The 24,094-nt window shown below is 42.0% G+C and overlaps 1 protein-coding gene across 11 annotated transcripts in view; it reads left to right on the top strand.

Moving 5' to 3' along the window:
* Positions 1-24,094, top strand: part of Pard3 (par-3 family cell polarity regulator) — a gene marked incomplete at its 5' end in the record, with an annotated part of 355,877 nt that overhangs the window by 193,679 nt on the left and 138,104 nt on the right. For all 11 annotated transcript variants that reach the window (XM_029570673.1, XM_029570672.1, XM_029570671.1 and 8 more), the window contains 1 exon segment: positions 15,007-15,249. In XM_029570673.1, coding sequence (XP_029426533.1) covers positions 15,007-15,249 — 243 coding nt within the window.

Raw genomic sequence — 24,094 nt, 5'->3', positions numbered from 1 at the left:
CTTGTATTATTAATTTGCCCAAGGCATCTTGGTTTGGCTTTTAATCTCAGTCTCTAACTCTAATGATGCAATGCTCTGGGAACTCAGTTGGTTATACTGAATTTACAGTGTACATGGACCTAGAATGAAAATCTTTGAGGGTGAAAGAACAAGTGATTGGCCCATTAAAAAATCAATTTACCTCATAATTTAAGCTAATTATGGTTCTTTGTATTTTAATAATTTTTATAAGTATGTTTTATGTGAGGAGGTGTGTGACCATATGGAAATAGAGTCTACAAGCTCCTAGGACTCTGTTCATATGAACCTACAGCAATGGTGTCAGCATGCACAGGACCCATACAAACTCAAGCAGAAAAAAACCAGCATAGAACTGAGGAAATGGGCAGCAAGCCTTAATCTTAGTTGAAGAAGTGTTGGCAGCTGATTACTGCTGGTGAGGAAGAGCTGATCTTTAAGGGAGAGACTCTAGATAGGCTGACTAGACCCCAGTGGATGAATTAGCACTGAGAGACATCAGGGGACACTAACTTGACTTGATAGGCCATACCATAAATGACAGAATGTGTGATGTCCAGTTGGGGGGCGTACGGAAGGGTACCAATGGAGAAGGGGGTGAAAAATGATTAAGATGTTATGTATGAAATACACAAAAATTTAATACAAAATATACAAAACATGTGTTTTATGTAAACTCCTGGATTGTATGAGTAATCACTGAGGCTGATGGCAGTATACTGAGTGTTTGATGCTTGTGATAGGGTGCTAAGTCACACTGCATGCTTGGTGCTTGTTTTGGGTGCTAAGTCACACTGCATGCTTGGTGCTTGTTTTGGGTGCTAAGTCACACTGCATGCTTGGTGCTTGTTTTGGGTGCTAAGTCACACTGCATAGTTGGTGCTTATGGTGGGCATTAAATCACACTGCATGCTTGGCGCTAGTGATGGGTGCTAAGTCACACTGCATGCTTGGTGATTATGATGGACACTGAGTCACACTGCATGCTTGGCGCTAGTGGTGGGTGCTAAGTCACACTGCATGCTTGGTGATTATGATGGACACTAAGTCACACTGCATGCTTGGTGCTAGTGATGGGTGCTAAGTCATTCTGCATATTGGTGCTAGTGATGGGTGTTCAGTCTTTGCTTGCCCATCTTCTTTCACTTCTATCTCTGACACTGGAAAGGCTGCTCTGAGAATGCAGGCTTTTCCTCTGGAAAAGAGTACAAGCTAGAAAAGGAGCATTCTCCTCACAGTCTTTCCCTGACTGCTGATTAGTATTAAAGCATTCCTTCAATAACATTTTCCACTGTAACTGTTTGAGTTCCAGAAAGTTTGGAAGACTTTACATTCCTTAGGTATGAATTATGACATGTCCCCAAACCAAAATGTTTTCTTGTTCACACACACACACACACACACACACACACACACACACACGTACACACGTGTGAAGCCCATTACTCAAGAAATAGAGAAATTGAAAGAAATATGTCCATAATTTTTGAATATTTGCCCTAAAATGCTGATTTATTCTGGTAGCTTAGTTCTTTGATCCTGCTCCCCCAATTAACTTGGGCTTCGTTCTTGCACATGTCTCCTCCTCCCCATCACCCACAGAGTTGCTCAGGATGAGGATGATGATGTGTGGATCTTTCTTCCAGCCACCTTTTCTGAGTTTGAGTGAATGACAAGGTCATCCTAAGGAGAAGCGTGTCCAGAGCGATGCCGAAGTGACATTAGCCGGGTCCTGGTGACCTCCTATTTTGAGCCCTAGACCAAGGAGCTTTTGTAGGCACAGTGCTCCCACTGCCATAGGCTGACCCTCTCAGCAGGGCAGCCAATGGTCACTCATCCTGGCTTTCTTTTCAGACGTGTAGGAATAGCACACCTGTTTGCCTCTTTCCTCCTCCTGAAAGACTTAGCATCCAAATTCAAACCAGAACATGTTCATAAAATGTTGTGAATACCTCAGGTCTTCTTGGCATCTCTTAGGATCCAGTGGTGGTTTTCTCCATTGACCAAACATCAGAAGTGCAGTTTTGACTTTCTCTTGTAGTTCTGCTACAGTGACATCAACACAAATGTTTAAATGGTAGCCTCTAAATAGCAGGGCTTCCATGCTGAGCAGCAGAAAAAAGGATTCCATGTACAACACTTGGTTAAACTAATTCATGCATTTTTTTACATGGGGGTTTCATGTATTCTGGGTTGGCCTTGAACTCCCTGTATAGCTGAGGATGACTGAATTTCTGATCCTGTTGTTTGTACCGCCTGAGTTCCAGGATTACAGACATATGGCACCATACATACCCTGTTTGGTGCTGGGGATCAAACACAGGGCTTCATGCACTCTAGATGAGCACTTTACCAACTGAGCCACATCCCCAGCCCCCATTTATGCTGCTGTGCATTGTAAATCACCAAGTTAGGAGTGAGAACAAATGTCCTCCCATGCTAGGGTTCCGCATATATTTCCCCAGCCCCAAAAGGCTTGCATTTTAGTTACACAGCAATGATAGTGATCACAATACCTTTGTCTCTATGGACATAATAAGTTGTGTTTGAAAGTATTTCCCAGAATTCCAAATGCCTGTAATGGAGACAGGAAAGAGCTAAGGAGTTTTTCTTATGAAATCCTCACAGTATATGAGCAATATTCACAAATCTACCAACAAAATGTATGACTTGACATGCCATTATTCGATGTTATAGTCACCTTTCTAAATTTGTGCACATCATGCAGGTGAGGCTGCATTTGTGTGCATGTGCACATAGAGGCTAGAAGCCCACTTCCCTTGTCTTCCTCAGTTGCTCTCAAACTTATGTTTTGAGACAGGATCTCTCACTGAGCTTGGAACGCACAGGTTCAGCTAGATGGCGCACCAGGGAGCCACTTGTATCCAGGACCCTAGTGCAGGGGTTACAGACACACATGCACCACCACACTAGGCTTTTACATGGGTACTGAGTGGCAAGCATATTCCAACCAACCCCTGAACCTTGTATTTTTAATGCTAAACTTGAGCTAGCATGCTTTTAAGGGGATTGCTTGTTAAAATGTAGTTCTGCAATTTTTCATGGCATTTTGGCATTCAGTTCCCATTCGTCCATTTCCAGGCTGACTTCCTAATTTTACCAACAATTTGTGGTATCTGCTGAATGTAATTAATTTGGACTGTTGCTAGACCTTGTAGCCTCAGTTAAGAAAGTGATAAGTGTTTACTTTGCTGAAGATAGTCATTCTTTGTTCTTGGCCACCTACCCATTATCATGCAAACGAAAGCTGCTGGGGTGAGTGGGGTGAGAGTGAATGGGGTGTGTGGGGGGGTTACTGGGGGTGTGAATGAGTGGGCATGTGAATGGGGTGTGAGTGGGATGCAAGTGAGTGGGGAGGTAGGTAAGTGGGGTGTGAGTGAGTTGGATGAGAGTGAATGGGGTGTGAGTGGGGGGTTACTGGGGGTGTGACTGAGTGGGGATGTGAATGGGGCATGAGTGGGTGGGGGTGTGAGTGGGGTGCAGGTGAGTGGGGAGGTGGGTAAGTGGGGTGTGAGTGGGGTGAGAGTGAATGGGGTGTGAGTGGGGGTTACTGGGGGTGTGAATGAGTGGGGATGTGAGTGGGGGGTGAGTGAGTGGGGGGTGGCAAGTTAGTGGGGTGTGAGTGGAGGGGTGTTTGGGTTAGTGAAGTATTCTGGTATTTTATTAGTCAATGTAAAAGAGAGGTTGTTTTACATTATGTTACATATGTAAATAGTATATCTAGTATATTTAATAGTATAAAGCATTTTATTATTGTAATGTTTAGTTTCCCAAAGATCACTTACCTTTTTAAGATAGAAGAGATTAAGATGTGTTAACATTAAAATATTGGCATAGGCTAGGTGTCCTTTTATCCCAGCACTGTGAAGGCAGAGGCAATCAGATCTCTGTGAATTTAAGGTGAGTTCCAGTGGTAGACTATGTGCTTAGCATGAATGAAACCTCAAGTTCAATTCCTAGCACTGAAAGAAATAACTATTTCATTAATTTAAGGCCAATATCTATTTCTTGAAGCCTTTTTTTTTTTTGGTCTTTTTGAGACAGGGTTTCCCAGTAGCCAACTCGCCTAGACTCACTCACTCTGTAGATCAGGCTGGCCTCAAACTCACAGAGATCCACCAGCCTCTCCTTCTTGAGTGCTGAGATTAAAGGCATGTGCCACTATGCCCAGCTCTTGAAGTCTTTTTTTAAAAATTGCACCATGGAGACAACCTAGTAGCCCAGGTTTGTAATGCCATCTACTCGGAAAACTGAGCAAGAGGATCAATAGTTAAAGACTTGCTTAGGCTACAGAGTGAGTTCAAAGCCAGCTTGGGCAATTTATCGAGACCCTCAAAAGAAAAGGTAAAAACTGAGCTGGGGTAGCTCAATGATAGAGCACTCACCCAGCATGCACTGGGCCACAGGTTCAAACCCTACATCCCACCTACCCACGCTGGCCATTCCATGTATTGAAGCCTTCTGCTTTGGGAAGTAGGGGCATTTTGTACATAACTGAGAGATCTCAGCACACCGTGGATTTTTCCAAGCTGGTGATTTCTTGTGCATCCTCGGGATAAATAAAGACTATACTCAGTCACAAAAATGTTCTCTTCATGTTACTCAACTGCAATTAGTGCTAAAAGCCATTTATTGTAAAAGCACAAATACTAATGAATAGAAATGTTACAAGAACAGAAGTCTTGTGTGCTTTATCCCCATCACGCATCATCCATTTTAATTAGAGAAAGGGGTGGAGGGCACTGTGACAGAGTCTGGAATTAAAATCATTAATTGATGTCAAGCTGGAGAGAGACAGTTAGCATGAATCCAGTGACAGCAGGAAGGGAATTAATCTTATTACCTTATTTAGTATATTACATTATTTTGTGTACTATTTTCTATGACGGTTCAAGGCAATTTCATTATCATAATGGAAAAGATTCTTTTTCTTTTTGCACAAAGAAAGGTGTGAATATTTGTATTTGAACATAGCAAATTGAAATGATAAGTTCTTTCCTTTTTTTCCTCAAATTCTTGATAAAAAGTTTTAATTGTTGTTTCAAATTTTTCCATCCCACTTAAAGGATAGGGACGCTGTTGAGATGTTGTCCACCAGTGCCTGCGACAATTTAAACCTCAGACTTGCTCTTTTGAGAAGACTAGAGAGGCATAAAACAGAGACGTTGGTTTCTTAGGCCGCATTCGGAGCCAGCGTTGCCCCCATCATTGCTGAGGGCTGGCCCGAGACAAATGAGACAGATGAGGCTGAACAAAACCTGACTGTTCAGAAACGCCAACAACTCCTACATCTCAGAGATAATTTGTGACCTCAGGGTCACAATAAAAGAATAGAGGGGTGTTCTGTTATAGCACTGACCATCTGGAGACATTAGGGGCTCAGCTGCAAGATACTAGCTTTCTTTTTTCCTCCCCTGAGCCAAATAATTTTTTTTTCCCTGAAATAAGTTTCTCCAACAAGGATGAAAATATGTAAGACACAGATACCACCTTCTGGGATGTTGCAGTGTTTCTTTGTTGAGTGTTTGGTAATAAACAAAACTTCAAGGGTCAATTTTAAAGTTAATTAGGAAAATCACTGGTTTTGGTTCTTTGGGGTTTTTGTTTTCTGAGACAGGGTTTTGTGTATTCAAGCCACTCTGGCTCTCTCTGTGTAGCTTAGGGTAGCCTGAATTTCTGATCCTCCTGCCTCTACCTCCCCAATTCTGGGATTATATGGGTGCACCACCATGTACACTTTATGCGGTATTGGGGACATGACCTAGGACCTTGTGCTTTGGGGACAAGCATTCTACCCACTCAGTTGCATCTCTAGCCCACTCCTGTCCTTTATTTATTTTGTTTGTGAATTGTCCCTAAAATTCATACACACAAACCCACAGTATGTGGCTGTTTTTCAAAATCAACTTTCCAGTGCCGTTTGCACAAGAGCCCTCTTCAATGTGATTTGTAGAATGAGCTTGGAAATCAACATCAGGGTTGCTGACCAGATTCACTAGGTTTTATAGCAGTAGTTTTCACGTACTTTTCACATAGGAGACCCCAGGTGTGTTGCCATTTTAATACTGAGGTTTTATCATGAACATGAGTTGCCAAGAAGGAAAGGAACTTTGGGGCTAAAACATCAGTGACACTGGGCATGGTGGCACATACCTTTAATCTCAGCACTTGGAAGGCAGAGGCAGGTGGATCTCTGTGAGTTTGGGGCCAGCATTGTCAACATATTGAGTTCCAGGCCAGTTGGGGGCTACAGGTAAACCCTGCCTAAAAAAATACCAAAAAAAAAAAAAAAAAAAAAAAACAGTGACAAATGGTCAAAATAATAATAATAATTTCCCATATCATCAAAGCTTAGAGGGAAAAATCCATGCTTTTAGATGATAATACCAAGGGGGACTGTTGTTCATTGGGTTCAGTAACTGAACACCCTTTGGAGAAACTAGCATTTTAGAAAGTACTTCTGAAGCTGAGATGGCCCAATTAGTAAAGTGCTTAATTAAAACAAGTGAAAGAACCTGAGTTCCATCCCCAGCACACTTGTGGAACTCTGGGAGGTGGAGACAGGAGGAGCCCGGGGACTCCGGACAGCTAGGCTAGCCAAATTGGTGAGTTCCAGCTTCAGTGAGAGGTATTGTCTCAGAAGCTAAGGTGGAGAGCAATTGAGGAAGGCACTTGAGGAAGGCCTCCACAAGCTTGTGCATGCATATGAATGAACATGCACGCATACACACTCATGCACTCGCACACATGTGCACATAAAAGGAAATGGCCCCAAGTGAATATTAATTTCTGTGTAATTCAGAAAGAACAATCTAATCCAAGCCCCATCAGCAATGCAGGGAGGGTGGATGGGTAGAAAGGCGGGGGTGGTGACTCCCCTGGAGAGTCCATGCCTCTGCCCTTTCTCTGATGACAGCATCTCCTAAGAGTTGGGTAGCCTCACTTTCAATAAACAGAGATTCATGTGCAGTTGGGTACTGTCACTTTGGGGGGGGGGCGGGGGTCTTTTTGAGACAGGGTCTCCCTATACCCCCAGCTGACCTAGAACTCACTATGTAGACCAGGCTGGCCTCCAACTCACAGAGATCCCCATGCCTCTGCCTCCTGAGTGCTAGATTAAAGGCATGTACCATCACCCCACCCCCAGCTGTGGGTGCAGTCACTTTAAACCAACTTAAGCCATTCTTTTTTGGTATTTGAAAGCTTTCCAAATTCAGAACTTTCAGCTTTATATCTAATTTTTCTACCAAAATTTCATCAGATTTCCAGACTTATATGAGGCCTGGGCATGGTGGAACAGGCTTGTGATCTCAGTTACTTTGGAGACTTAGGCAGGAACGTTATCAATTCAAGGACTCTGTTTTAAAATATAACAAATTAAAGAATGGGCCAGGGAAATGGCTCAGCACAAAGCACTTATCTAGCATTTGTAAGACCCTGGGTTCCATCTCAGCATCATGTGAGACAGAGACTGACTTAAATGAATTCCCAGGACCCCTGGGACCTTGGAGAGATTATTGTCTTATACTGACCAAATATTATGTAATGGTGAAGTGGGTTGTCAGATACGCAATAATTGAGCTTCACATTAGTACCTTGTTGAGTTAAAGAAATTTCTCTTTTCTGCTAGGTTTCTTTTTTCTTTTTTTTTTCCTGACTGAACCTGAGTTGAGAAGACAGTATAGTGCAAAGAATAAAATTGTCTGTCGACTCTGTAGACTTTTCATTTTGGATATCTAGGTTTTGTCATAATCGACTTTTATAATAACATACTTGACTATCATAATTGTTCTTAAGTGGGAGACTAGAGTATGATAAAATTCTGCTCTTTGCTTTAGCTAAATTGACATTAGAATCTATGTTCCTATTTCTCTTGTAAGTATTCTCTGGGAATTGTGTTGCTATAATCTCAAACTTGCCCAATAGAAATTTCTTACTTTTCAGCATGTTCTAGCAGAAAGAAAGGCTCTGGTTCCTGGCTACGGAGGTCAGGTTTTCCTAGGTAGTTTGTGGACGATGAAAAAGCATCCCCATGCTAGGGCCAGTGGAGCTGGCAGCCCTTGTCAGGTGGCAAGTAACCATTGTCAGATGCCACCAGCTCTTTCCAAGAAACACTGAGGGAGACATGTTAAAGTATTTCCATCTCATAGCTGCAAAGTAAGAAAAACTAGGCCAGTAAGATGGCTCAGTGAGTAAAAGCATTTGCTGACCTGACCACAGGAGCTGGATACCCTAGAACCTACCAAAGGGAGAGAACCAACTGTCAGTTGTCCTTGGCCTTCCACACCTTCCACATGTTCATTGTTGAATGAATACACACACGCACATGCACACACTAATAATAAATAAAAATTTTAAAATTAAAAAGAAAAGCTAGAGAAATTCAACCCTTTGTGTACAGTATTTGGAAAACAAAACCAGAATGTTGGAGGTACACTCAATGTAACAAAGAAACGGGAGAAAAATGAGAAGTTTGGTTGTAATGGTATGTGATGATTTTTTTAAAGCTTTTTTTTCCCCCAAAGCCCTTTTTATTTTGAAATCATTGTAGAATCACAGGAAGCTGCAAAAAATGTATAAGGCCTCATACCCAGGTTCCCCCCAATGGTCACACTGGGTATCACTTTAGTATGATAGCCAGGACACTGGTGTGGAAGCAAGCTATGTCCGTTTCCCTCACCTAATTATGTGTGCAAATTGATGTAGTCACTACCACAGTTAGGAAACAAACTTTGTACTTCAGAGACCCCCCTCTCACCCCTCCATACCTGCCTGGCTAACTCCCGGCAAACAGCAGCCCCTCCATACCTCTATGTTTTGTCATTTGGACAGTGTTTTAGAGAGGACATCGTGAAACCTTGCTGTTCATCCACATCACAGTCTGCCCTCGAGGCCATTCAAGCTGCTGTGTGTAGCAATTGTTTGTTCCTGTAAACTGCTCAGTAGGGGCATTCCATGGAGTGTTTGTGAGATATTTTGATATTTCCAACTTCAAAATTCAAATAATGCCTATGAACAATACTTTAACATGGATGTAAGCTTTTTTTCTTTTTTGGTCTTTTTGAGACAGGGTCTCCCTATAGGCTCAGCTGGCCTGGAACTCACTATGTAGACCAGGCTGGCCTTGAACTCATGGAGATCCCTCTGCCTCTGCCTCTGCCTCCCGAGTGCTGGGATTAAAGGTGTGCACCATGCCAGGTAGATGTAAGCTTTTATATGGGAGGTTCCCATATAAAACCTATCACAACCTAATAGGTTGTGTAGTAATTGTGCCTTTGGAGTTTTTTGTTTTTTTCAAAAAATAGCAGCTGCCAGAATGTTTTCCTGGGTGGCTGAACAATTTTACACTCCCAACAGCAATATACACGCAATCTAGTTTCCCTCGTCCTGGTCTACATTTTTAATTTTTTAAAATTTTATCTAGACTAATAGATGTATAGTGATTGCTCAGTGTGATCTTAGCTAGATTTACCTTGGGGGAGGTATACATAGCATCTTGTGTACCCCTGTTTAGCATGCCTTTCTTCCTCAGTTACAGGCCTTGTCATAGTTTTTATCCACAGAATGTTTTCACACGACTGAGTTTTGAGTTTTGTTTTTTTTTGTTTTTGTTTTTTTTTAACATATTATGGGTCTTTTTTGGAGAAGTGATTTGCAAATATTTTCTCCCAGTTCAAACTTGTCATTTCATTTTCTAAACAAGACTTTTTGTAGAGGGTAGTTTGTAATTTTGGTGACACTAAAGTTATGTATTTTTCATTTTGGGGAAAGTGCTTTTAGTATCATTTCTAAAAATTATTCTCCCAGTACTAAGTCCTAAAGATTTCTTTTCTGTCCTAAGGTTTTATGGTTTTGTGTTTTATGTGTGTGTACTCCATTTTAGTTAATGTTTGTGTAAGGCATGATTTAATTCCAGCAGTTTGTGGTTTTGTTTTACTTTTCTACTACCATTTCTTAAAACAACTATCTTATTCCATTCAGTTGTTTGTGAGGAGTGTCTTGGCCATATTTTCAGGCTATTTCTGAGTTTCTTATTCTTTTCCACTGGTTTATAGATCCCTCCCTCCACAAATACAATATGGTCGAAATTATTCTTGCTGTGTTAGGAGCCTGCAGACTGAGGAGTGATTCTTCCTGTATTAGCTATCTGTCTTGTTGATGCCACAAAACACCTGACAAAAGCAGCTTAAGGAGGAAGAGTTTATTTTGTCTCACAGTGTGAGGGTGCAGTCCATCATGGAGGGGAAGGCGTGGGAGCAGGAGAGTGAGGAAGCTGGTCACAGTGCATCTGTAGTCGGGAAGCAGAGAGTTGGATGCTGTTGCCCAGCTCTCTTATTTGGTCCAAAAGTAATGCCCATGGGAATGGTATCACCCACATTTAGGGTGGGTCTTCCCGCCTCAACCTAATCACAGAAAGTTTCTCCCAAATATGCTCAGAGATATGAATGGCATCTCCAAATCCTGTCCAGTTGACAGTCAAGATCTGTTCTTGTCATCATCATTCTAGCTTTTGTCTTTCCTTATAAATCTACGTACTGTATTTTTTATACATGTAGTACTGAAGTTCAAAGGGACTCACACATGCTAGGTACATTTTTTTATAGTAGTTATACTAAACCTGTACATCAATTTGGGAAGAATCAACCAGCTTCTCACATCGAGTCTTTCTGTTGTGATCGCAGTGTGCGTCTGTTTCTCAGATGGATTTTCGTTTCTCCCAGTGTGTTACGTAGCTTGCACCATACTGGCCCTGCTCATGTTTTGTTACATTTTCATCTGAGAATTTTTATCTATAAAACAATATTTGGTGCTTTTTAAGTGGCATTGTAGCTTTAATTTTAGTGCCTCTTTGCTTATTGCCTATTTGTAGAAAGTTCAAGGGAGATGATGAAATGGCTCAGCTGGTAAAGGCACTTTCCACCAAGGCCTGCTCAAAACCACATGATGAAAGGAGAGAACCAACTCCTGCAAGTTGTCCTTTGCCCTCCACATGTACATCGTGGAAATGTGTAACTCCCCCATGGACACGGGAATAAATACATAGTATATCATGACACATGTGTGCCCATAGACAGACAGACAGATACACATACACATACACACACAGAGGAATAAATACATAAATTTCAAAAAAAAAAATCTTTTTAAATGTTCAGTTTTGTTTTGTTTTAAGACAGGATCTCATGTATCCCCGACTGGCCTGGAACTCATAGTGTAGCCAAGGATGACCTTAAACTTCTGATCCTCCTGCCTCACCTCTCAAATGCTGAGATTACAGGTGTGCACAGCCACACTCAGGTTTTGCTGTCTCTGGGTTGAACCCAGATGAGGCAAACATTCTACAGCCTCAACTACATCCCTAGTCTCAGGGAGTTTTACATGTTGGTTCTGTATTATGACCTTACTGGATTTGCTTTGTTGTTCTAGATTTTATACCTTCCTTTGAATTTTCCATTAGACCATCATGCCATCTTCAAATAAGACTTGTGTCTTCCTTTCCTTCCTGTGCACTTTTCATTTCCTTGGCCGGGGTTGTTGAATTGTTGAGAATGTCCAGCCCTGTGTGGGACGGCAGTGGAGGGGCTGATCTGAGGGGCAGCATACGTCTTTCTTCATTATGTGTGAAGGAAGCTGAGGGTTTGGGGAGAACCTTTTATGGCACTTAGAAGGCCCTGTTGTAGTATTGATTTTCTGAGGATTTTTGTCACGGTGGGGGTTGAATTTGTCAAATAATTTTTTGCATCACTTGATAGACGTGTGACTTTCTTTCATGTAGTCCGAGGGGCCCTGAGATGGTTGGCTTTTGAATATTGAACTAGGCCATATTATTGTGATGAATCCATTTGGTCACAGTGTATGGTTGCTGAATTCTGCTCACTAATACTCTGCTGAGGATTTTTGTTTCATTTCTCTTTTTTTAATATTTTATTATTTTTATTTTATATGTACAAGTGTATTGCCTGCACGTATGTATGTGAGTATACCCATGTCATGCAATTTCAGATTCCCCTGGAACTGGAGTTAAGGACGGTTTGTAGCCAACATGCGAGTACTGGGAATTGAACCCAGGTCCTCTGCAAGAGCAGTCAGTGCTCTTAACCACTGAGCCATCTCTCCAGCCCTGAGGAATTTTGTTTCTATTTTCATGAGAAATATTGACCTTCAGTCTTTGTTTCTTATCCTTCTCTCTTTTTTTTTTTTTTGCGTGTGTGTGTGTGTGTCTGTGTGTCTGTGTGTGTGTCTGTGTGTGTGTCTGTGTGTCTGTGTGTGTGTGTCTGTGTGTATATGTGTACTTGTGCACTGTCTCCATCTGGTTTGAGTATCTCTTCTGGATTCTTTCCAATATATATAATTCAGATGTCATTTGTGCTAACAGAAGTCTACTTCAGATAAAGGTTAAGTACAATAAAGGTTAAGAACACTAAAGCATTAAACTGACTGGGTATGGTAGCACATTCCTATAAACCCAACATTCAGCAGGTAGAGGCAGATGGCAAGTGGATCTTTGTGAGTTCAAGGCCAGCCTGGTCTACATAGCAAGTTTTAGGTCAACCAGGGCCATGTAGTAAGACACTGTCTCAAAAAAACTAAATAAATAAAAATTAAACTGCATCTAAAATATTACCTTTTAAAATATTTAATTTATTATTTTTATTTTATGTGTATCAGTGTACTGCCCACATTGGGTGCATGTGCCCCTGTGTCATGCAGTGCCCACAGAGGTCAGCAGAGGGCATCAGATCCCCTGGAACTGGAGTTATGGATGGTAGTTAGCTGCCATATGGGTGCTGGGAACCAAACCTGGGTCCTCTGCAAGAGCAGCCAATGCTCTTAACCACTGAACCATCTCTCCAGCCCCTAAAATATTACTTTATAAAAGAAATATTCCCTGGTTTTTATTTTTGACATGATTGCACTTATGTCTGAGCATGGTGTGATGCTTCTGTACCCAGTGTAATGATCAATTTAGAGTGATGACCATATCCATCTCCTCAAACATTTGTTATTCAGAATCCTGTCTTCTTTTTTGAGGTGCGCCCTGCTGCTAGTTGAGATAACCACACTGTGCAACATAATGAGAAGCCAACCTGCCTTCCTAGTTATGACTTTGACCCTCCCACCATCCTTCCCTTCCCCCACACAGCCCCACACCAGCCTCTGGTAGCTACTGTCTGACTCATGCTGTGAGATCAATGCTTTGGATTCCATGCATCACTGAGAGAATGCAGTGTTTGTCTGTGCCTCTGGCTTCTGTCACTGTGCTTGATGTCCTCAGGCCTCATCCACATTATCCTCACCCATATTATCCTACAGACAGAATTCCATTCTTTGTGTAGCTGAATAGTACTCAATTGTGTGTATACACCACATTTTCTTTATAAATTCATCCATTCTTGAATACTTAGGTTGATTCCATGTAAGAACGATTATGAAAAGTACTACAGTAAATGCAGGAATTTTTAATGAAAATTTTTGATGTATAACTTTTTAAATAAATCACTTCTTGTCTTAAAAATACTAAACATTCTGTTCAAGCATGGCTTTCTTTGGGTCTGTATCCAGCACTGGCCTGCCAGATGTGTGGTAGTTCTGAATGTTGCAGGGAGCCTCTACACTGTTTTCCCTAAAGGCTCACAAAGTCCATCCCCAGCGTCAGGGTCTCTTTCCTTCATGTTCTTACTGGGGTGTCATTGCTCTTGGGTAAGTATTTCAATTTACAAATGTGTAATAGACATTTCCCCATCAAAAATTATCAAATCTGAGAATTGTTCATTGTTTTTTATTTAGGGCATAAATTATATCAATATAAATTGAAGACATCCCTGTACCGTACATTTATTTACTAAATAAAATCTTAGTAAACATACATTCAGTAAAACTGATCACATAAAGGTCTGTTTGTCAGTTTTAATGCAGGAAGGCTTATTTCAGAATTTAGTTGTATGCATGCCTTTTTGCCCTTAATCTCTGGATTCTGTTCTGTGTAAGGACTTGAAATCAAAACCAGCATCATTGATTTGAGATCTTATGGCCATTAATGCAGGCTAGGGCATGCATTCAGGTTGAAACTTCATGGATTTTTACTGTTTGTGAGTTTTATTTTTGAGTAAAATATATGTATGACCCACACATACAAGGATATAGATGAGAGAGATTGCATAACTTTTATAAAATTAATTTTTATCTCAAAAAGTCATATCTAGGGGCTGGAGAGATGGCTCAGCAGTTAAGAGCACTGACTGCTCTTTCAGAGGACTCGGGTTTGATTCCCAGCACCCACATGGCAGTACCACAGGCACACAGAGGCAGGGAGGCAGGAAGAGAGAGAGGAGAGAGAAGAGGGGAGAGGGGCTAATGACCAAGCCTGAGAGAGAGAGAGAGAAGAGAGAAGAGAGAAGAGAGAGAGAGAGAGAGAGAGAGAGAGAGAGAGAGAGAGAGAGAGAGAGAGAGAGAGAGAGAGAGAATGTGTATACACACATACATGCTCATGTACATGTCTTCTTTGATCACTCTCTGCCTTATTTTTTGAGACATGATCTTTCTTTGATCATGCAGTTCACTGATTGGCTAGGCTAGTTGCCATTGAACCCCAGAAATCATCCTGTCTCTCTCCCTAGTGCTGGGATCATAGCACTTGCTGCCCGTGCCTGGTATTTTATGTAGGTTCTGGGAATTGAACTCATGTCTTCATGCTTGTGTAGCAACTCCTTACCCACTGAACTGTGTCCCCTTTTCAGTTTTTATGTTAGCTGATCAGTGTGAGTTCACTTTATTTTATTCACATGAGCAGTGTATCCAAAATGATTACCATTAGCATCCATGGCATTACCCAGGCATCTAAAATATATGTAGCTTATCATTCATAACATTGTCCTCCTCTAGCTGCATAAGGCAAAGCATACCTCAGAACACAGCTTGATGAAGAGGGATTGCTCCTCTTGCTTCAATATTGTCCTAATTCCACAGGATTCAAGCCAAAACTCGAGAATTTAGGGAGCGGCAGGCTCGAGAACGGGACTATGCTGAAATTCAAGATTTCCATCGGACCTTTGGCTGTGATGACGACTTGCTGTACCGGGGCATGTCATCCTATGAAGGCTGCCTGGCTCTCGGCAACAGACCCCAGAGCCCAAGAGAAGGGCACTTGATGGACACTTTGTATGCTCAAGTGAAGAAGCCACGGAGCTCCAAACCCTCCCCTGGGGACAGGTAGGCACCAGCAGTCACGGCTTTGTATCTATGTCAGTCTTTGCTGGTTCTGGACAGGAAAGTAGATGCTCATCAGTGCCCAGAGTGAACTGCTGATTATTAACAGCCTTTAAAACACTGTGTGTCTAAAGGTATTGAGTTGACACAAATCAATAGCTAATGGAAAGAGCAGCAAGAGGTTTGGGTCACTCTCCTAGTGACTCTAGTTGATAGTGCTCCTCCTGAGCTCTTGTGCCCCAGGACCTGCCTTTCCTTTGTAACTCAGATCAAAGGCAAACTCGAAATGCCAGCTCCCTACTTAACCAACATTTCCTCTTCTTGATAGAAGGGCCTCTAGCTGGGATTAATTAAATATGGGGACATTCATTCTGATTGTCTTAGAAGGGCTACTTTTGGGGTGGCATTATTTTATACCATGGAAGCGTTAGTAAACAAGAAATGCAGAAGAGCTGTTCTACAAGAGACCTGTCAGCAGCAGTCCAGGCCCCAGGTCTGAAGTGCTTAGCCATGCAACAGATGGATTGCATTGTTGACTGGGTTTTAATAGTTACTAGTTATTTAAAAATTTAGCTCAACTAAAACTTTAGGCTATATATGTACTTATATATACTTATTAATGGTTCCATGTACTACAGGTGTATTTACTTCAAATGGCTATCATGCATCTCCGATTTTAGCCGAAACAATTTGAAATGAAGTTCTTCCCACCCCTCCCCTTTTGTATACTCAAGCACCATATGGAGTTTAGCTTGTGAAGAAAATAATCCTCATTTCCTTTCATATCACATGTACGCATGGTATTGTCATAAACAATACACTAATCATGTTATAAACATCGCTCTTCGATCTCTGTGGCAGCTGAGCTTTGTAAATTATAAATGGTTTCACTTAAAAACACTGTTTCTGAAGCATTCCTGTGCATCAGGCTTGCCTGAAGGGCTTCTTAGAACACTGAGTAATTGCTCTGATGCAGCAGGTTGAGGAGAGTGGAACCAAACAACTTGGATTTCTTAGAACTCCCCTGACTGAGGCTGATCCTGTAGGTTTCACTGTAGGATCCTTTGCAAAACAGGAGAGACAATAAGTTTATTCCATCCCTGGCCTCCATGTGGTAGTTGTTACTACAGTTTTGCACAGTCCTTTTTCTAATGACTGACTTCCAGCTATTTGTGTTAGAAGTTTGCAAATGCAAAAACTAACCTCAGGCAGCCCTAGAAGGAAGCATTTTTTAAAAACAGCCAATAGGAACAAAGCAACATAAAACAGCTCTTAAACAAGCAGACCTTAAGGGCTTCCCCATTGTGTGGCTTAGATTTTCTTGATTATCTCAGAAAATGTATTGGGCATTGAATCTAATGGTTGGCTCTTCCAAGATGAACACTTAGAATCACTCCAGCTCCCTCCCTGGGTCCTCCAGAAGGTTCACTTGTGAATTAACGGACATGTGAGGACTCAGAGAATGAAGTGTCATTAGGGGCTATGGCATTTTCTTTAAAAGCTTTCTGCCTGGTTGCTGCCGTGTTTGTAGAACTGTCTTCAGAAGGTCAGGCGCCATTTGAAGGCCATATCTGTCCCTCTGGAAAGTGCTTTCCTGAGAGAAAGGTAACCAGAAGCACCTGCACTGCCAGCTAGTGACTTCTGGGGAACTGGGAAAAAGTGGCTGACCAATTAGTGGTTGCTGATAATAGCATTTATCATTTTCACATCTCTCACATGTAGCTGGAAAACCTGAAAACCTGTAGCTGTTATATAACCCCACAGTTCCAGCTACAATGAGACCACTGTGCTCCTGACTACCAGAAATGGCTGCCTTCAACCCTGTGCCTTAGAAGAGTCGAACTCTTGCTCTGGCTTGTAGCATCGCAGCCTGTGGTTTCCTCCCTGCTAACCCTGAGCTGAAACAGCCTCCTGGTGTATGTCCATCCAAATGCACCAGGCAAATCCTCCTGTCAGACAGTGGTCATAGGGGAGAGCCACACATTTGACACTACTTTCTTCCACAGCCCCCTTAGCCTTACCTAGAAAACCATAATTTATTTTTTCTGGGAAAACAAAAGATTGTAGACACTTTAGTTTTCTTAAATTGTTACTTTTACAGAGAATAAGATTTCCATTAAGAATGAATGTAACTTTCAAAGTGAGGAGTCATGTGCCTGGCAAGTTCTTTGCTGATCATTGAACATGAACTTGGCTTGGGAGCCTGGTATCACCCCAATGTCTTTTTTGTTGGAGAGAAAGCTCTAGAAAAGTATTTTGCATTTGAGCAGTATACAAGCTCTTTTCCAAGGAAAGACAATCTCTTGCTACTGTGCCTTTGCTTTAAATTGTTTCGATTATAATGCAACTTAAATACGTATAAAGATAAAATGGGACTAAACTCCTGTGTAGAACAATTATACAACTAATAAAACTAAAATCAAGATGCCAGAATCATCACATTCCTGTGAACACTGTTAATGTGGCCAGTAATATATTTTCATCATATTCTTTTATTGGTTAAATTGTGACAAAAACCAATAGATAAGCCATGTGTGGCAGTGCACGCCTGCAATCCTGGTGCTCAGGCAGGTCTGTTTGATCTGTTTTGCTCACTTCTGTGAGCTGAGCATCCTTTCCTCCTCTTTGGCTGGTATACCATTTAGGACATCACCCAGCTTCCTTTCATTAAATTAAGACAGAGAATTGGTACTTCTTGGTGTCTTCCTATTTGTGAACTTAAATCCAGAGTGAAGTAACATGCTTACAAGGTGATCTAGAATAAGCTTATGTTAACTTAAAAAAACAATCATCATTCTAATGGAAATATAAAACTTGAAAGTCCTTAGAAATTTCCTCCATGAATAATGTACAAACTCCTGTTGACTAACTAAATGTCACCAAAATTTACAGTGGATGCCTGTTGAACTTTACTATTCAAATTTCTGAATTTCCCAGGAATGTAGGCATTGCTGATAATTTGAAAAGTACCTTGCATCTCTTCTCAGATTTTCTTTGTTCAATAAAGTAGTAGTCCACAGAGTTCATCACTTAATCATTGTGATGGATCCCATAGCCAGAAACATGGAAGCAACAGGGGAAATGTATTAAACGATGTGAACTTGATGCCACACCTTCCCAGCTCCACATATTCTGTGTAAAATGGCTGTATAGGAAGCATCAATTATATATAGAAATATATTCCTGCCTGTTTACGTGAGCCAGCACATGAATTGGTACCAAGTATATGCTAGAGTCATCTTGCCTTTGTTACTACTGTCCATTCATGTGTATTTAATTGTGCCAGTATTTTCATGCATGCCCAACTGTATCCTCACATGTGCTAGTACCTGAATGCAAGCTGCAGTCACGATTCTGTTGTTGTTATTCTTTATTGATGTCTCTGGTAACACTTTGATTTTTGACAGTGGCAATGAACAGGCAGACGCTATTGTATATTTTATGTGAATAATTAGGTTTAAACTCACCAAAATATTGGTGAGCTTATTCTTTATCCTCTGTATAACCAGGGACCTCAAAGATTTAGGTGTGGCCAGTGGATCACGATCCTGTATTTCCCTGACTGAGGGCACTTGGCCAAGAACCCCATGTCTGATACAGTGTGGGTGACGTGTTGGTCCTTCACTGTGCTCTGGAAGACACTGTCAGTTGCCTACCTACCCAATACCTTTTCTCTTTTCTCCATTGTGGAATAAATCCTTGTAATATTCAGGAAGGTAAATGCCTGTCTCAAAATTTCAATTTCCCAGGCTCCTTTGTAATAAGAAGTGATCATGTGACAAAGTTCTAACTAATAAAATCAAGAAGCCAGTGGAGCCATGGGACTTCCTGCAGAACTAGTTTTCTCCTGATTAAAATGGAGTGGGCAAGGGTGTCTGTGCTAGAGGATTTCCCTAGCATGTGCAAGACCCTCGATTCCATCAGAATAAAAATAACATAGTCCTGCTTCAGTTTTTGCACTTCACCGTTTTCCTTTTTCTGGATGGATCTTGCTTGGATGGATGTTTGTGGGCTTTACCTAACAACCCTGAAGGTGAAGGACACTGGAAGCCTTGAGCAGTAGCTGTTCTGGTCCTGGCTTGCCCACCCTGACTTCTTGTTACCTGTGAAAAGTGAATCTGTTGCTTCAGTTACTACCTTGAAATTTCTTTCATGAGGACAGACACCAGGCTGATTGTAAGAAATTGTGTGCGGAAGAGCCTGGGAACCGTGCGCCTCCCTCTGCTCCCCTTCCTTTCTCCCTTCCCCTCCCCTCCATCTCTTCTCCTTCTTTCCTCCTTCCTCCTCCCGCTGCCCCCTCCTTCTCTCCTCCTTACCCCTCCCCTCTCCCTCTCTCCTCCCTCCTTCCCCCATACTTCTGCCTTCTCCTCCTTTTTGATACAGGGTCTTATGTATTCCACACTGACCTTGAACTAACTCACTGTATAGCCAAAGATTACCTTGAATTTCTGATCTTTCTGCCTGCACCTCCTGAGTGCTAGGTCTGTGGGTGTGTGCCACCACACCTAGTTTATGATATAATGGGATTGAACCCAGGGCCTCAAGATGCATGCTGAATGAGCACTCTACCAACTGAGCCTCAGCCCCAGCCCCAGCACCATCATCTTTTAATCAAGACTGTCAGTGTTTTGGAGAACTAGCCTCTGATCAAGGAATTTTAATATTCATGAAATTAAGTAATGGTCAGAATCCTTCTCTGTCTGTCCCCAAAGGCTCTGCCTTTTGTTTTTTCAGGCCTCTGCTTAAAGATGTTACCAATCTGATGCTGCCTAGCAGAAATCCCATTTATCTGTTTGAGGCACTTAGGGACCTTGATAACTCCCACCTCTGTGGACAATTCTGCTGTAATGCTGGCGTGAACTGTGGCACCAGCTTGCCTGAGTTTGGCTGTGCTCTTCCACTCTGAGCTGCCTGCACTGCTTCAATCCCCTCACCTGTAAAATGGATGTTAATGTCATTAGCTCACAAAGCTTCGGAAGGATTAGCTCTGTTAATAGCTAATATTTAATTAGCTCTGTTAATTAGCTCTTTGCCCAGCCCATAACAAGCACCATTTCCAATGTTGTGTTGCAGTCCTTACTTACAAAATGGGCTTTTACAAAAGCTCAGGAGAGCACAGCGCCCCCACATGGATACAGAAAACAAGAAATGAAGTGGAATTTAGCTTCATTTGTGTAAAGTGCAAACATGAGGGCCTGAACTTGATCCCTGGAACCCACACTGAAAAACCTGGCATGCTTGAAATTCCCAGTGCTGAGGAGACAAAGGCAGTCAGATCTCGAGTTTGCTGGCTGGTCAGCAGCCTCACCAAATTGTCAAGCTTCAGGCCATTGAGAAACCTGTCTTCATAAAAGGTGGATGGTACCTGAATACTACTTAGGGTTGACCTGTGACCTCCAAAAATACACATACACAGAGAGAGACAGAGAGAGAGAAAAGGAATCACTTCCCTGAAGGTAGATTTACATCCTCATGACTTAACATAGATATGAAAGTGTGGAGATAGAATCCTGCTGGCACCACTTCCCTATAAAATAGCTTGGTCTCATGAACACCTCCTCCTTACATTGGGACAGCAGAACACACTGAGTTTAGTATGAGGCATCTGGGGCCAAGTGAGGGTGGGGAGTGAGAACAGAGTCTCTCAGCCAGTCTCAGTCTGTTCTTTGAAGTCTTCATTTTGTGCTTTTTCATGGGCTTGATTGAAAGTTTTCATGTTCTTTGATGAAATTCCTACTGATCCTAAGCTTACAAGTTTCCATGGAAAAGTGTCTTGAACTGCTCAAGCTTCATCTATACTTTTGGTATTTCTGACTATATCAGGGTAGCTCTTGGTGGGGCCAGCAGCAGGAGTCATGATTATAACTAGCAGATCTTAGGCTACAGTTTGGGACTAGAACATTTCTCAGAAGCCCATGTAATAAAAGCTTGGACCCCTGCCCCCAGAACCACTGGGTAGTAGCTGACTTTTAACAGGTGAGAGGTCCCAAGTCACTGGAAGTATGTCCTTAAGGGGCATTATGGGACCCTGGTCTCTTTCTCTCTTTGCTTCCTGGCCTCCAGGCAGTGACCATGCACTCCCACCATGATGCACTACCTCACCGCAGGCACCAAAAGCAACAGGTGAATTGTTTGTGCACTGAAGACTCCAAACTGTGAACCAGAACAACCTTTTTCAGAGGATTGGGGGGGGGGACTTGTTTTTGAGGCAAAGTCTCATTTTTCCCTGGCTGGCCTTGAACTTGCTATATAGTCTAGGATGACTTTGAACCTGTCATCCTCCTACTTCTGCCTTCAAGGTGCTGGGATCATAGGTGTGTGCCACCTTGCCCAGTTTATGCAAGTGCTGAGGGTAGAACCCAGGGCTTTAGCCATGCTGGGCAGGGACTCTACTAACTGAGTACATCCCCAGTCCCAGAACAAACCTCTTTACAAGCTAATTATCGGAGGAATTTGTTGCACTAGTATAAAGCCAGCACACAGGCAACATTTTAGAATGTTGGTTTTCAAATTTTAGGATCTACACAAAGAACCCGTGCACCTCTCTCATGGTACTGCAGAGCACTCTCCCTGGTGTTCCAATCTCCTCGTGCGTATTTTGATCCTGTTGGTCTTGCTGAGGACCACCCACTCCACACTTCACAGTTGACTTTTGGTCAAGTGATCCATACAACTTAGAAAAACAGTACACTTGAGCTAACATAGAGAAGAACATGGAAAGAAAAATGTAACCCAGTTTATTAACATCTGTTAACGATAAAGCTGTGTAATAATTACCATTTTCATTGGATGTTGCTCATTCCATTCATTGTTAACCTTGATTAAATCATCATTTTATTTAAGTGGACATCCTCTGAGTGTGATATTATTCCTAAGCTTTATTCAGTGTTTCTTTGCAACGCAGTTTCTTTTCATACACGTTATATAATTCAAATTTAGGAAGTTTTGAAATGCTTTGAATTCCAACAAAGGCATCCTGAAATCCTGTTCAATAATGTTTTTTATTTACTTGAGGGTACCATCCAAGCTGAATTTTTATATTCAAATACCAGACTCTATAGTTAAAAACTCTACAGAAAGGCAGCTGTAATGGACATTTGCTGACTGTCACCATGTAATCATTTGCCACCAAGAGTGCATTGTCCTCAAATATAATTGAAATAAAACAGGAACTATGCTGTTATAAATCTAAATAGCAGGAAAATACTAGGCTAGACTCCCAGAGCTTGCCTGGGACACCTTAATGGAAGCATAAATACCATAATCATATGCTTTTTGCATGCATTTTACCACAAAAGAGAAAATGCCAGTTTTAAAAGAAAAGACCTTTGTGAACTTGTCCCCCCTCCCCATTAAAACTGAAATCCTGTTGTGTCAAAAGGAAGTCTGGCAAACACAGAGCAAAACTAATTTTGTTAGATATAGGCAGTTATTAAACATGTGCCCTTTGAAAAATGTTGGGTCATATAACAAAATTGCATTTGCTATTTAAAAAGTCAAATGCTGTTTTACTTTCTTACACTTAGTATTACTTATCTCTGCTTTTCTTGAAATGTGAGAAGTTAATCCTGGACAGTAGGAAGTATGTAAAGTCTGAAGATGGATACCATCCCAGCCCCTGTGCTCCACTAGACCTGGGCCAGTTGTCTGTACCTGAGGTCAGCAGCCCATTTCTGACCTCAGCTGTCCTTCAGCACTCTCCTTCTGCAAGTCCTTCCAGCTCCATCGCTCCCTTCAACCCCCCCCCGACCCCAGCTCTGCAGCTATGACCCATCCACACCTGCATCTTACTTCTTCGCATTTTTTACTTGATGAGGTTTCGCTGCCCTCCTTTACAGTCAGCTCAGGAAACTGGCTTCTGGGGCCCAGCCCCACCCTGAAAAACAGAATTCTTGTACTGCCTCTCGTGCATCATCTTGTACATCATCTTCTTGTACATCATCTTGTACATCATCCTCTCGTACATCATCTTGTACATCATCTTCTTGTACATCATCATCTCATACATCATCTTCCTCTGGAGATAAAGCCTCTCAGTTGCAGCCCACCGACAGGAGCTCATGACAGGTGCCTGCCCGTGTGCTAAGCTGAAGAATCTCGAGTCTCAGCCTGGCATGGTAGTGCACACCTTTAATCCCAGCACCCCAGAGGCAGACGTAGTCAGATCTCTGTGAGTTCGAGGCCAGCCTGGTCTACATGGTGAGTTCCAGGCCAGCTGGGGCTACAGGAAGACCCTGTCTCAAAAAAAAAATAAAATAAAATAAAAAAAGAAGAAAGAGAAACCATCCTCCCTGCCTCCTGTCTTGTTCTTTGCAAGTCCTGACTTTACTCGCTATCTGGGGGTTTGGACCCAAAATAAAAGTGGGCCGTGCTTGAAATTGTTCTGTTGTGGCCTGTTGTCACCAGGGTTTGGACTGTGCCTTCAGCATGGAGCATATGGGCCTTGAACATTTTTGATGATGAGCTGGCTTTTCCCCAAGCTCCTCAGTTCAGGCTCCTCTCTGGCCCATCACACTGGGTTGTATTGTTCACATGTCTCTGCTGCTTATCAGTGTAAAAGCATAAATCCAATCATACCAAGTACATGAGTGAACCAAATGTATTTTTTCATGTTAAAAGTTCTGCAAATGTTAAATTTGGGGGAGGAACAGAGAGCAACCTCAGTTCATCAAGCCGCTCTAATACAGTTAGAGATGTGACAATTACATTAAAGGCCGAGGTGACTCAACAGCCCAACAAAGGAAATCTTGAAAGTAATGAAGCCATAAATAAGGTCATAGCTAATTTTGAAGACTTTTTGCTTAATTCCTTTTGTTGATTAACATTGCCTGAAACCATAATTTGTTTG

The sequence above is a fragment of the Nannospalax galili genome, unplaced genomic scaffold (genome assembly GCF_000622305.1).
Source record: "Nannospalax galili isolate Female #2095 unplaced genomic scaffold, S.galili_v1.0 scaffold123, whole genome shotgun sequence".
NCBI classification, from domain to species: Eukaryota; Metazoa; Chordata; class Mammalia; order Rodentia; family Spalacidae; genus Nannospalax; species Nannospalax galili.
Note: the sequence above shows the minus strand (reverse complement) of the source record. Positions and strands in the feature narration are given on the sequence as shown.